The sequence below is a fragment of the Callithrix jacchus genome, chromosome 4, assembly GCF_049354715.1.
Source record: "Callithrix jacchus isolate 240 chromosome 4, calJac240_pri, whole genome shotgun sequence".
Taxonomy (NCBI): domain Eukaryota; kingdom Metazoa; phylum Chordata; class Mammalia; order Primates; family Cebidae; genus Callithrix; species Callithrix jacchus.
The window spans coordinates 141,681,859-141,696,782 of record NC_133505.1 but is presented as its reverse complement, the minus strand read 5'-3'; the positions used below and the strand labels follow the sequence as shown (position 1 = coordinate 141,696,782).

Below are 14,924 nucleotides of genomic sequence, written 5' to 3'. Positions count from 1 at the left end.
ATTCTCTTTATAGCAATTGTGAATGGCAGTTCATTCTTTATTTGGCTTTCTTTAAGTCTGTTATTGGTGCACAGGAATGCTTGTGATTTTTGCACATTGATTTTGTATTCTGAGACTTTGCTGAAGTTGCTTATCAGTTTCAGGAGATTTTGGGCTGAGACAATGGGGTCTTCTAGATATACTATCATGTCATCTGCAAATAGAGACAATTTGGCTTCCTCCTATCCTATTTGAATACCCTTTATTTCTTTTTCTTGCCTGATTGCTCTGGCTAGAACTTCCAGTACTATATTGAATAGGAGTGGTGAGAGAAGGCATCCTTGTCTAGTGCCAGATTTCAAAGGGAATGCTTCCAGTTTTTGCCCATTCAGTATGATATTGGCTGTTGGTTTGTCATAAATAGCTTTTATTATTTTGAGATATGTTCCGACAATACTGAGTTTATTGAGGGTTTTAACTTAAATTGGTGAGTTCTCAGTCCTCAGTTTCTCACCTTACTGCTTTTGCTTTGGTTTTAGGTTCTTGAATACACTCTTCTATCTAAACATTTTTAGGCACTACTGTGACTCTCTGACCAGTACTGTCCCAAAAGAAAGACTTGACTGAATCTCCTACCAACAAATAGAAATTCTCAATTCCGTTTCTACTTTATTAACATGTCAAACTCCTGGAGTATTAAAAAAGAGCCTCTTTTTGTGATGTTTGTCCCATGAGAAAAGTTTATTTTGATAATTTTTATATGTGGAATAGTGTAATCTGATTGAGGGAAAGAGGAACCAAATAATATAAGTACCTTTGGAAAATTTTATACTTGTAGTCTGAAACCTGTACAAATTTTTAAGCCAGAGGCAATCTCTATTATATGTAAATATCTAGCTTCTGTTTTCAGTTCCATATTTCATAGCAAAACTCAGATAAGTTCATTCTAAATTTACATTTTAAAATTAATCTAGTTAGTTGATAGTTAGCAAACATTCCTTAATACCACAATTGCTAACATGTTTGGAGAAAGAATCTCTGATACTTGAAGAAAGTTATGCCTTCTTTTCTCAAATTAATGCACATGTGCACATACATGACGTTTTGCATAAAATTCTAGATTGTCTCAGAGATCTTAAAGTTATCCTTGAACTCCCTAAAAGTCAGAAACTCTCCTTGCTGCATAGGAAATGAGTATTTTCAGAAAGATATGGGTGTATTATAATTTACTAAGAACATGTCCACATGTCAGTCAAGGACTATCCACGGGGGTTGGCCGACACATTCTCTTTGTGAAGAGAATGTGGAAAGGAACTTAATCCATAAATGTATTTCATGAAATCAGACAATGCGAGATATATTTTAAAAGCCGTTGGATAAGGTAGCTGACTATTGCTTTTGGGAACTTCTCTCTATGACTACCTTCAGGACTGTGTCTAGGTAAATACATGTATATCTCCAGATATATAGCAACACCTAGGATCATTTTTAAATTATCTTATCACTATGTCCTTAATGTTTTTCTTTTTATATAACCAGTCATTAGTATGCAGATCTTTCTCTGGGAAGAAGTTCTTTTTAAGCCAGGAGTAGTTAAAAGGCCTGCTGAGAAGACCATCTGAAATTCTTACCTAGTGTACATGTCCCATAGGTTACTTGGAAAACAAGGATTAGTTGTTTAGGTGGTTGTCTAATTAAAAGCAAAATTCAAGAGAAGAAAATACTGCTAGACATCTTTTCCAGTCCCATGTTTTAGGTCATTTTGAATAATTTGAACTGTTTATTTGTCTGTATCCATTAATATAACATTCAAATATTTGAATGAGGCCTGTTTAATGAATATACCAATTGTGTCAATGAGTTTAAAAATCTTGATTAAATAAGCAGACGTCAGCCTTTTATGGGCAAATACAAGTCCCTTTATGTTTAGGGTGGTATTCTAGGAGAATCAGTTCTAGAGGATGTGTGTTTTCCTCAACGCTCACAGTTATATTTCTTACTCTCAATCCATTCATATTGAAAATGATGAGTAGTGACTGATGAAGCACAAATCAGCCAGACTGTTGGTTGTTATGGTTGGATATGGAGGTGTTCCACTGTATGCTTTGGTTCTTACTCATTTCCAGGAATTACTCTGCATGATGAACCTGTCGACTGGGCAGCAGCAGGCGATCATGTTAGTCTTACTTTGGTCGGGATGGATATCATTAAAATCAAGTGAGTGAGAAAATGAGTTTAAGCAAGTGTTGTCTTCATATAGGACCTCACCTCTAAACACATATATTTTGCAGTCTACTAGTTCAATTTAGAATTTCATTTGACCAAATTCTGTGGAAATGTAAGCAAAACTACTTAAAATTTGAATTAATACATGTCAGTGCACATACTTGGCATGTGCTTCGAGTGAAAGCTCTAATGTGTAAAAGTGATGTAAGTTTAAAGCCATGGTTTAACTCAGAAGGGAGTATTTAGAAAAAGTCCCTAATTTACTTAATTGTTTTACTTTCCTTGTAAATGGTTTTGAGGTCTTTCTATTTGATGTAAATTTCTCCTTTTGTTGTTCTTACAGTGTTGGCTGTGTATTTTGCGGCCCCAAAGAACCCATTAAAGCTTGCACTCGTTTCAGAGCCCGAATCCTCATCTTTAATATTGAAATTCCTATCACTAAAGGATTTCCTGTAAGTTCCAAAATGTTTTATTGTTCCTATTTTTATAAATTCAAAGTAACTTTATCCTAAAAGTGATAACTTTCTTTACAAGTGATGAACTATATTTATTTTCAATTAACATCTTATTGCTATAGTCTAGAAAAACTTAAAATTGTAATTAGAAAATCATTTTTATTTTGATCCTTGAGCCTGAGGACTTTTTAAAAGGCATTGAGAAGATATTTCATAACAAATAGGATACAAAATAATGATAATAAAATTTATCCAGAGAAAAATGATAGACACATTTTCACTGTGTTCTGAAGTTTACCCAAGTTTTTTAGGTTGAATCTTTCTGGGTTACCATTTTGTTTAATATGTTGATTTGCAGTTTTTCTGATAATAAAAGTAATAGATTCTTTAGAAAATTTTGGAAAACATATAAAAACATGGAAAATAAAAATGTCGTATACTTGCATAATACCTAAATACATGTATCTTTACATGTCAGTGTTTTTATGTAATCATATTATCCACCCCGTCTGTGTATATACTGATAGGTATTGGGTGTATTCTGGGGATCCTAGACATCAGTAAACTTCAGTGGTGCTGAAGCAACACATTCAGACCCTGCATGCTGTAAGGTTGGTTTGCCAGCATCATTTGAACATATACACTTTATGTGAAGAGGGAGATTTTATACAATAATGTTACTTACCTTGAAAAGTTGTTACTTATGAATAGTCTGGATTTTTTGTTTTATGTGTAATTATTTTGAGATATTTGGGACTATACTCTTGTAGTTTGGTATCTTGCTTTTGCCATACAACAGATGGCCATTTTCCCATTAGAATTTTTTTTTCTGATTATCTCATATACTACAGATTCTGCATGACAATAACTGTTTCTCCATGATGTTTCTACCATTTGATGCATATTTGAAATAAAAGTAAGACTTTTTTAAGTTAGTGATAGTGGTTTAGAGGTTGGCAATACATTTATTTGGATCATTTATCCTTACACACTTATATCTGAGATAACCATGTACTTTATAATTCTTTGTAATTATTTCTATATTAGTTTGATTATGTAAAATTGTATTTTAAGGTGTTATTTAAGTACTTTACTTTCATAATTATATTCCATTTCTTCCTACACTAAAACAGAAATAAAAGCTTTTTTTTTAAAAAAATAAATGCTATAGTTGAAGATACTTAAATATTCAGAATTCATGTATTGATCATCAAGTAACAACAAGTTAATTGCTGTGAGCAAATGGAACTCATTCATAGAAAGCAGTATGTCCTATGGGACAAAGGAGAGGTTGGTTATGGCATGTTTTACTCATGCAATGATAATGTTTGCCAATGGGGAGGTAGAGAGGTCAAGAGGTCAGTAGTTACTTTGAAAACTAATACTGTCTTCTTGACTACTGTAGTTTCTTAAAAATAATCACGAATTGCAAGTTTTTCAGTGTTCCTTTAGAAGATTCTGCCCGCATTTATTGATTCAGAAACACCAGGATCAAATTTATTTCGGAAAAAATGATCATATTTTATCAATCTACCCTCTATGGGAGAAAAACTTCAAAAAAAATTTTTTAAGCAAAGGTGTTTCCTAAGCTATTAAAATGTTACTATTTAGGGACTAATTGCATAATACTATGTAAATATATTTAAATTTCCCCTATTTTATATGGGAAACTCTATGTTTTTTAATATATTTTTAAATTTCAATAGCTTTTGGGGTACAAGTGGTTTTCCTTTGTTTTTTAAAATTTATTTGTCTATTTTCTTTTTACTTCTTTTTACCAACTAGCGGGTTTTTATTATGTGGATAAATTATATAATGATGAAGTTTCAGATTTTAGCTCACCCATCACCCAAGATGCAAGTTTTTTTAATCTTTCATCCCTCTCAAGCCCTCTCTGCTACTGAGTCTCCAGTGTCTCCTATACTATTCCATATGCCTTTGTGTACCTGTAGCTTAGCTCCCACTTTTAAATGAGCACATACGCTATTTGGTTTTTCATTCCTGAGTTATTTCACTTAGAATAATGTCCTCCAGCTCTATCCAAGTTGCTGCAAAACACACTATCTCTACCTTTTGTATGCCAAGTAGTACTCCATGTTGTACACGTACGTTTTCTCTAGCTACTCATTGGTTGATGAGCACTTAGGTCGAAGTCCAGTTTATTTTTTACTTTGTTGCCTTTGTTTTTGGCGTATTATCTAAGAAATCATTGCCAAATCCAGTGTCATAAAGCTTTTTGTGCTAAGTTTTCTTCTAAGAGTTTTGTTGTTTTTACTTTTATATTTAGGTCTTTGATCCATTGTCATTTAATTTTTGTATATATGTAAGGTAGAATCTCATCTTCATTGTTTTGTGTGTGGATATCCAATTTTCCCAGCACCATGAGTTGAAAAGACTGTTCTTTCCCCTATTGAATGGACTTGATACCCTTGCTGAAAACCAATTGACTATATATTTGTTAATATTTAAAAAATACAGGTTACCTAGAAAATTAAGGAAAATAATTTTTTTTGGTCACCTAACAGATTATATAGCCCATTTGAGTTTATAAAACACTAGGTAATTTGGTTCTCATGACCCTACATGAAATATAGAATCCCCGCCTTTATCTGAAACCCTTTAGGCCAATGGTTTTAGAATTCAGAAATGTTAGAACTTTAAAAAGGTAAGTGATGCATGCAAGTTACATAATAGAAGAGAACAAAACTCTAAAATCAAAATATTAATGTTTCTGTACCAAAACTTATTAACATTAACTGAGATAAATAAGATCTATAAATTACTTCACTTTAGGTCTGGTTTCGCACTTAAATGGCCTTGTTACAGACTTAGGAAAAAACTTTAGATTTTCAGTCTTTTGGAACTTGGGAATTGCAGATAAGTGATTGTGGACCTGTATTAGTATGGTTCTCATTTATAGAAAAGGAATGAGAGGTTGTGCCATGTTCAATAAATGATTAAGCCAGGACTCCTTATTCATTACTTTTGCTCTGAAATTGAGTACTTTTTTCCCCTATTACACTATGCTGCACATCGCTTTGAATTACAGATGACTTTGGTTAAATATAATATGAATTAAAATGTTGAGATAGTGTACAGTCACTTCTATCTGTTATTTTCATGTAATATTTTGTTTGAGCTACTATTTGTAAGATACTGAGGAGCTAAAAAGACGTAAGACCTAACTTTGGCTGGGCGCGGTGGCTTATGCCTGTATTTCCAGCACTTTGGGAGGCTGAGGAGGGCGGATCACAAGGTCAAGAGATGGAGACCATCCTGGCCAACATGGTGAAACTCTGTTTCTACTAAAAATACAAAAATTAGCTGGGCATGGTGGTGCATGCCTGTAGTCCCGGCTGAGGCGGGAGAATCGCTTGAACCCAGGAGGCAGAGGTTGCAGTGAGCCAAGATCTTACCACTGCACTCCAGCCTGGGGACACAGTGAGACTCTGTCTCAAAAAAACAAACGAACAAAAACAAGACCTACCTTCATGCTGCCACACCCATCCTTTGTCCACCCTGATTTTACCTGGAATCCACACATAGCTCACCAAGGGTAGAAAAAACGTAATTAGGTTTGTGTGCCTCTGTTCTTTCAAATTTGGCCATGGAGACTGGTTCCAGTTCCTTAGTTGAACCCTGGCTCAGTGAAGTGAATTCTACTTGCTCACGTAAGTTGTTTGCTACAAAAGAAATGTTTCTTAGATATTTAGAATTACATTTATGTCACATTAATACTGGGTAAGACCTGAATCCTTTGAATGCACAGAGGTGTTTCTCACCACTTTACCATGCACGGTAGCAAGTTTTTCAACCCCAGTAGTCAGTTTTTAATTCTTTTGGGATCTTTCTGGTTCTGACTCCTCAAATGTCATTGAAACAGAAAACCACTTTGTCCTTTTGGAGTAATGGAGGCTCAGCTGTGTCTTTTTATTTTTTTAATCGAATGACTTGGTTTAGAAAGTTCCCAAAGTCTAGGATTGTACATTTACAGCCCCCCTTGCATTTCTGTTTTCTGAATGTACAAACTATTTTGGCTAGAAGATTCTGGAGTAGAAGTGTCAATGTTTCTACAAAGAGCATTAAATGATACTTATAAACCAATTAAACTTTGATAGCTCTGATGTGTCCTGGGAATTTGGTCTTTTCAATATCTCCAAACTGTAGACATATTGCACACTTAATGCTTATTGCACACTTTTTTTTTTTTTTTTTTTTGAGATGGAATCTTGCTCTGTTGCCCAGGCTGGAGTGCAGTGGCGCGATCGTGGCTCACTGAAACCTCTGCCTCCTAGGTTCGAGCAATTCTCTGCCTCTGCCTCCCAAGTATCTGGGATTACAGGCAGCTGCCACTACACCTGGCTAATTTTTGTATTTTTAGTAGAGACAGGGTTTTGCCATCTTGGCAAGGCTGATCTTGAACTTCTGACGTTGTGATCCACCCACCTCAGCCTCCAAAAGAGCCGAGATTTACAGGTGTGAGCCACCGCGCCCAGCCTGCACACTTATTGAATGAGGATACTCAGTCTAACTATGTTCTGGTTTGGATTAGGACATATCCAAACCTTAGCTTTATCTTTCATAAAGTGAAATGTTCCATTTATATGATTTCTATAGGCCTCCAGTGGGAAGAGCTTTGAATTTGTAGTTTCAACGGATGTAAGCCTAAATTCAGCTCTATACATGATGCTATACATAGCATTATGGACACATTAAATTCCTTGATCTTTTTCATTTTAATTTTCCTTACATATAAAACATGGAAATAATAGCTTATATAAAAGGCTATCAGTTAACTGAATGCTTACTGTGTGCCAGGCACCACTTTAAAATAACATTATCTGATTTTCCTTATTTCAGTTATAAGGAACTGGAGGCTGGGGATTTTGTGGGTAGAGGATTGTTAAAGAACTTGCCCCAGGCCAGGTGCAGTGGCTCATGCCTGTAATGCCAGCAGTTTGGGAAGCTGAGGCAGGCATATGACCTGAGGTCAGAAGTTCAAGACCAGTCTAGCCAACATGGTGAAACCCTGTCTCTACTAAAAATAAAAAACTAGCTGGATGTGGTGGCGTGCGCCTGTAGTCCTAGCTGCTCGAGGGGCTGAGGCAGGAGAATTGCCTGAACCTGGGAGGTGAAGGTTGCAGTGAGCCAAGATTGCTCCACTGCACTCCAGCCTGGGCAACAAAGTGAAACTCCGTTTCAAAAAAAAAAAAAAAAGAACTTGCCCCAAAGTTTACACAAATAGAGGTGATTTGAACCCAGGTCTGTCTGACTTCAGGGCCTACTAAGCTGCCACATTAATTAAATAGTACATGTAAGTCATACCATACAATGCTTGTACCCAATATACTTAAAAATGTTATTTTCCTTCCTCTTTACCTCTATATTTATTTTATTCTTATCCAACAATGAATACATTAATTACTGTGAATATGATATTATCCCCCTCTCTTAACTTTTATGATGAGACAATTCATATTTGTTGAACATCTACCATGGCAGGCACTGGGTCTGATCCTATTTAATTTTCATCACAACGCTCTAAAAGTCTACTTATTTTACACTTGAGGAAACTGAGGTACAGACAGATAGAAGAGAAAGAAAGAGTTGAGATTCAATCCCAGGTTCTTTCCCTACTACTGCTTATAATGGTAAAAATGACATCAATGACAACATTTGTTCTATATGACGAATTCTCTTAATCTTTATGACAGCCCTAAGATGTTGTTACCCTCCGTCATTACAGAGGAAAAAGCTGGCAGGTTATGCACTGAACTAAAGCTGATACAGTAATTGGTGAAGTAGAAATGTGAAATGCCTCTTCTGACATTTTTCCCAGTTAAGTAACCACCTGATTAGAGTGTTAGGCCCTAGAGAAAGCAACTGGAGATCCTGAAAGACTCCAAGCAGTAGTGCTGAATTGAAGATAATTAAGTGTAAGTGCCAAAAGAAAAGGCCAGAGATGCTATGGAAGCAGATTTTTAGTGTTATAATTTTTTGTTTTAGGTGCTGTTACACTACCAAACTGTCAGTGAACCCGCCGTTATTAAACGATTGATTAGTGTCTTAAACAAAAGCACGGGTGAAGTCACAAAGAAAAAGCCTAAGTGAGTGTTTCAATGCAGAAATGATCAACAATTTAAACACATTTTTTAAAGATCAACTCATTTGTATAGTATTTCTCTTTGTGGTAAGTGAAACCCATTTTTGCTTGTTCGAGAAATTATTTTTCTTCAAGGACTAAATTAAACAAAAACAAGCAAGTATTTAAGCTCTTGTTTAGATATGAATGCTAGATATAAATATCTGTTATGCATGGTGGTGGAGGATGTGAATTATAAATAAACGTAAATGTAAACATATATGTATGTACATTTTAAGCCGTAGATACTGATGATGTGAACATAAGGGCATTTCAAAAACCAGACTTACATTTTTAAAGATGAATTTGAACTATGTCTAGACACTGGTTCCAAATTTCAACTATGTGTTTAAGTTTCTTGTCACATGCTTAATAAGATCATTCCCTATGCTAAGAAGAAAATCATCTACACACTCTGTAGTGCCTGCTCTTTTCCCATGTGGAAAGGTTTTTTTTTTTTCTTTTTTGCTTGAAGTCCACCTGGAGCCTTAAGTTGTGGTGAACACATTCTGTTGGGCCTGATGATTACCATTAATGTCCAGGCCTAGGTGTGACACTTCCCTTTGGCTAGGACAAGATTGGGATTTTTCAAAGGAAGCACTTCCTCAGAAACTGAGTATTGTAAATAAAAACAAAATACAAGACTAGACATGAATGTGACAAAATAGATTTCTTGGCTGCCTGCGGTGGTTCATGCCTGTAATCCTAGCACTTTGGGAGTCCGAGGCAGGCAGATTATCTGAAGTCCGGAGTTCAAGGCCAGTCTGGCCAACATTATGAAACTCCGTCTCTACCAAAATACAAAAATTAATTGGGCGTGCTGGTGGGCAGCTGTAATCCCAGCTACTCAGGAGGCTGAGGCAGGAGAATTGCTTGAACCGTGGTGGCGGAGGTTACAGTGAGCCACAATCGCGCCACTGCACTCCAGCCTGGGTGAAAGAGTGAAAACTCCATCTCAAAAAAAAAAAAAAAAAAAAGATTTCTTACCCAAATCTAAGTTAAAGCTAATTGCAGTTTGGCTTGGCTGCTTTAGCTTTGGGGTTCTCCTTCCAACTTCATCGCATGGGGAATAACATCCCAAATTCCCTTTTTTCTGTCCTTGGTGTTCCTCATCTTTTACACCTGCAGAAGAGGCCAAACATGGTTGGTGGGTTAATAGGCTGGCTGCAGGTGGAAGAGAAAATCTTGCATTGCTCTAAACCCTTGCCTGTTCTCTGTTAAGAGGAAAGGGCTACTTTACCTCTCTCCTAAAGGTAGATCTTTATATTTAACCTGAGTCTTTAGCTTCTGGCATGAGTGTTTGCCATAATGTTCTGAGAAACATGATATAACTATATGACTAATGTTACTTCAGGACCACTATTTTTTAGGCTCTATTGTGAATGCTTTCACAAGGTTTAGATTCTTAGCAATCTTGTGAAGCATCTAGCAAGTGTCACAAAACTCAAGTGGTAGAGGCAGGATTCTAACCTAGTCAATTGGTTTACATAAATTATATTCTTTTGTTCAGGAGCCAGGCTGTTTGACCCAGACAATTGATTTGCAGAATTTTCAAACTGAAATTGGCTGATCATGTATAATCCTGAGTCTTTTCCTCCATGCTCCTGCTACAAAGTCCTAGCTCAGCGATGGTAGGGTTTAACGTAGTCTCGTGTTTGTGTTTCCTGTCACCTTATTTGTAGCTTTATCCTTTTATTTTGCACAACCATTTGGCCTTTCCCTTTTATTCCTGTTCAGGCACATAGTAGACTCTTGATTGCTTTATGAAAAATGGAATTTAATTTTCTAGAAACTTAATTTGGAATAAGCCATGTATATATTAGATGCTCTCCTTCCTAAGGGATGAACTTAAGGCTGAAATCATCCAAAATGAATACTTGGAATTTTTGGTGTATTTTTTTAGAAACTTCTTTGATTTACTCTGTCTCTCCCTGAACTAATTTTTCAAAAGGAGAGTTTGTGATTTCTGTCCTCTATCCTTTTAGAGTATATCAAAATTAAATTAGAAAACAATTCCAAAATGGCCCTTTTTAGGTTCTGCCTCTCTCACTAAGTCTGAGCAGGGACTAGTGTAGAGATTTCTGTTTACTTATTTGTGTGAAGCCATTTACATACAGTCTGGCCCATGCCCTGTCTCCTTTCATTTTTTACAAGTTTTGTATTGTGGAAAAGCTACTTACATAATTTTTATCCTGAATTCCTGCTAAGGAACTTTTATTCCTGTGTGGGGAAAGAGAGAGAGAGAGAGAGAGAGAGAGAGAGAGAGAGAGAGAGAGAGAGAGAGTGTGATTGGATAATTGAACTCAATTTCTTGAGAGTATGAAAGAAAAACATTTCGTTCATGAGGAGGGGCCTTAAGAATTTCAGGCTGTCATGGTCCTGTAAGGGATAGAGTTATATTTGGAAGATTAGTAAAAATGAACTACCTAATGTTTCTTAAATCTAGAATTACTCCTCATTTCTTTCACTAAAGCAGAAAGTCCAAAGACATACATTTTCATTCAAAAAAAATCTTTTTCCTGTTTTTGAAAGACTCAGTTGATGGGTTGGTTGATTGTGAAATCTTTGGTTTTCAGATTATTATTGCATTTATTCACCTCTATCATATATTTATTTGTTCTTTTTTTTTTTTACTTAATAGGTTTTTGACTAAAGGCCAGAATGCATTGGTGGAGCTACAGACACAAAGACCAATAGCTCTTGAGCTATATAAAGACTTTAAAGAGCTGGGGAGGTTTATGCTACGTTATGGTGGTTCTACAATAGCTGCTGGTGTGGTCACGGAGGTATTTTATTTTCAAGTGACTCATTATATAGCCATAGTTATGATGTCTTTTCTTTTTTACCTTTTAGGAATAAAAAGAAAGCACTGGGGGAATAAAAGAGGAGCATTGATGAGGAGAGGCCTTAAGCATTTTAGGTTGTAGTGGTTTTTTAAGAGAGAGAGTTACATTTGGAAGATGGTAAAATCTTCAGTGAGATTTTATGGCTTAAAGGTAACACAGTTATGCTATTAGAACAAGGAATTAGAATTGATACTTAAAAATTAAAAGAATGATGGGAAGAAAATGTTTGGTTTTATACTTTCTCATAGTAAGGCTTTCAAATTATATTCCCAACAGTGATATTGCTCAAAATTAAATGAGTACTGCCTTTAGGAATCAAATGAATTAGGGTAGTGATTTTATTTAATAGAAAAGCTTTCATTAAAATTTTTTTCTTCCGGGCACTATTGCTCACACCTACAATCCCAACACTTTTGGAGGCCGAGGTGGGTGGATTGCCTGAGGTGTTCAGAGAGTTCAAGACCAGTCTGACCAACATGGAGAAACCCCGTCTCTATTAAAAATACAAAATTAGCCAGGTGTGGTGGTGCATGCCTATAATCCCAGCTACTTGGGAGTGTGACACAGGAGAATCACTTGAGCCTGGGAGACAGAGGTTGCAGTGAGCCGAGATCACACCATTGCACTCCAGCCTGGACAACAAAAGCAAACTATCTCAAAAACAAAAAAAATTACTTTCTTCAAAAAACTGGCTCTCATTGTATATGAGTGATTTATCCAACAAATTTAACATATTAGAATGTTTCTGCAGCGTATCTATTATATAATGCAAGGTGCTGGAGGAAATAGAAATGAGCCAGAAAATTTCAATGATTTAATTTCTTCTACACTATCATAATTAACATGAATCTTATGAATATTGTATATTTTAAAGGGTACTTCATTACCCTGAATGATTGTTTTCTGCCTAAAACTAGTTAAAAAAAAATTGGATATAACATAAGCTTTAAGTTGCATCACAAGTGAGTTACACATATCATGAAAAATCTTTCTTTTAAGTTGCTAAAAACGAGTCGCACTAAGAAACTTCATAAACATAATTTATGTAAAATACATATGGAAGGTGGTGTGGGGTGGAGGTGAAGCTTTCACACAAACTGCCCATTTGTGTTCTTGCTCCACCAACTTTTAGCGGCATAAATGCATTTCTCCTTCAATTTGCCTCCTTCAATTTAAAAATAGGATAATAGAATCTACCTCCTAGAGTTGTTGTGAAATGAAATGATAACGTACAAAGCACTTGGCACAGTAGTTGGCACCTGCAGAGCATCCGATATTGGTAGATGATATCGTTGTCATCAACTTCACATCTAATCTATCAAAGCACTCTTTCTAAAAGAGCATTCTAGAAATAAGAATTTCTAGAATGCATAACTGTGTTTGTGGAGAATAACGGAGAGAGTATAGTTACAGAAATAGCATGAATAGAAAGGAAGAAATTTGCCAGACAAAGAGAAATATTTCCTCTTGACATAATAATTCTCTCACCGTAATTTTCCCTTTGTTGTTCTTATAATGTGATTGATTAAATTATAGCAAATATCTTTTTGTTTGTTTTTTCAACAGATAAAAGAATGACGGTTCAGAATTTCTACCATGTTTCCGGATACAGTGAAATAGTCAACTTCTGTTTCAAAGAATCGAGTTATTAAGTCAAAGGAACAATGTACAACTGATATTTTTTTAGATGAGAGAGAAAAATTAAAGATAAAATTAGCTGCAAAGAAGTATTAATAATCACCTCTGCAAAATTCTAAGTTGCCAACTGGCCAAGAAAGGCTAGTATTAAAAACAACTTCTCCTTGGAAATGTTAGTAAATTAATTTACTTTGCTGAGATTTATGTCACCTGTCAAAAATAGTATCTGAAGATATTGAATCATCATGAAATGAACTCTACTTCTAGCCAAAGCACAATGTATTTGCAGTTTTCTCTTTTGAGTCAATTGTACTGCACATGTTTTAAGGAAAAGTAATTTAATTGGGTTTTTCAGGCAGTTGATATTTGACCTAAACTTTTTTTTTTTTAAGTTAACTCTAAGAAAAGATTTGGGGAAGGTTATAATAAAGGTATTTTGTGGTGAGCATAAGAATGCCCCTCCCCAAACAAGTAAACTTGTGAAAGTTTAATTTGGAATTAGTGGAAGCTGTTCCTTTGATAGACAAGATATTATTTAAGTTTTAAAGCCAGCTAATAAAATGCCTTAGTTTGAGCATAATACAAACTGTGTTTTGTTCTTTAGATATTTATGAAAGATTCTCTGCCACTAACACAAAATATGATTTAGGGGTTTTGTGGGATCTTTTTTCACATAAGAGTTTCCTAGCTCTGGCACATGAATTCCTTTTTATCCTAATGGCAGATCCAATTTCATCTCATCCATTTTTAAACATACCTTGCTTTTCCACTAAAATTCTCACTTTTAGAATTACACCTGTGGTGGTCCTATCTTTATCTTGCTTACCTTATAGATTATAAGTCCCCTGTGCATAACAAATCCCAAGGTTTACTTACTTGAAAACAAGTATTCATTGAGTTGCCTCCTGGGTGCAAGGAGCTTTAGAATAGATTTTGTCCTCAACTGAACCTGGAACTCTGATCTGATGGACTGTTTAAAATAAGCTTTATTTTTATTAGAGAGCAGCATGATTTGCATATGGATGGCTTAACATATACAACATCATTTCTTCTCCCTGCCCCTTTTCGTGAACCTGACATTATTAAACATAAGCACTTCTTAACTGAAGCATAATGTCTATATGGTAGAGTAGGCAGATTATACATGTGTTGCTTAGTGAGTGATTATACAAGTGAACACACCTGTATATTTCTTTACCAAATACATATGTGGTTGTCAGTTCAAGAGAAATATACAAGTGAACACACCTGTATATTTCTTTACCAAAATACATACATAGTTGTCAGTTCAGAATAAATTCACTGAGTTAGAAGGTTTTATTTATATATTAATGTTAAGCAGGAATTTAACAGATACATGTGACAGAAATCTAACTTCAGGTAACTTAAGCAACAAAGAAAAACTTTTGAATGACATAACTAAGAAAATTAGAGCTAGCTCTAGCTTTAATCAGTGTAGATCAAGCAGCTCACACAATGTCAGCAAGGACTCATCTCCAATCTGCCTTCCCTGGTGCTGGTTTTGCCCTCAGACTCTATAGAACTCTTGGCTGGGCACGGTGGCTAACACCTGTAATCAGAACACTTTGGGAGGCTGAGTTGGGAGGATAGCTTGAGCCCAGGAGTTTGAGATCAGCT

At 35.5% G+C, this 14,924-nt stretch overlaps 1 protein-coding gene across 2 annotated transcripts in view; it reads left to right on the top strand.

Annotated features, from left to right (window-relative positions):
• The window catches only part of HBS1L (HBS1 like translational GTPase), an 89,976-nt gene extending 76,104 nt beyond the window's left edge, over positions 1-13,872 (top strand). For both annotated transcript variants that reach the window (XM_078370812.1, XM_002747054.6), the window contains 5 exons: positions 2,106-2,196; positions 2,549-2,657; positions 8,667-8,767; positions 11,444-11,588; positions 13,215-13,872. In XM_078370812.1, coding sequence (XP_078226938.1) covers positions 2,106-2,196; positions 2,549-2,657; positions 8,667-8,767; positions 11,444-11,588; positions 13,215-13,226 — 458 coding nt within the window. In that variant the 3' untranslated portion in view covers positions 13,227-13,872. The remainder of the gene's footprint in view (positions 1-2,105; positions 2,197-2,548; positions 2,658-8,666; positions 8,768-11,443; positions 11,589-13,214) is intronic.
• The last annotated feature ends 1,052 nt before the right edge of the window (positions 13,873-14,924 follow it).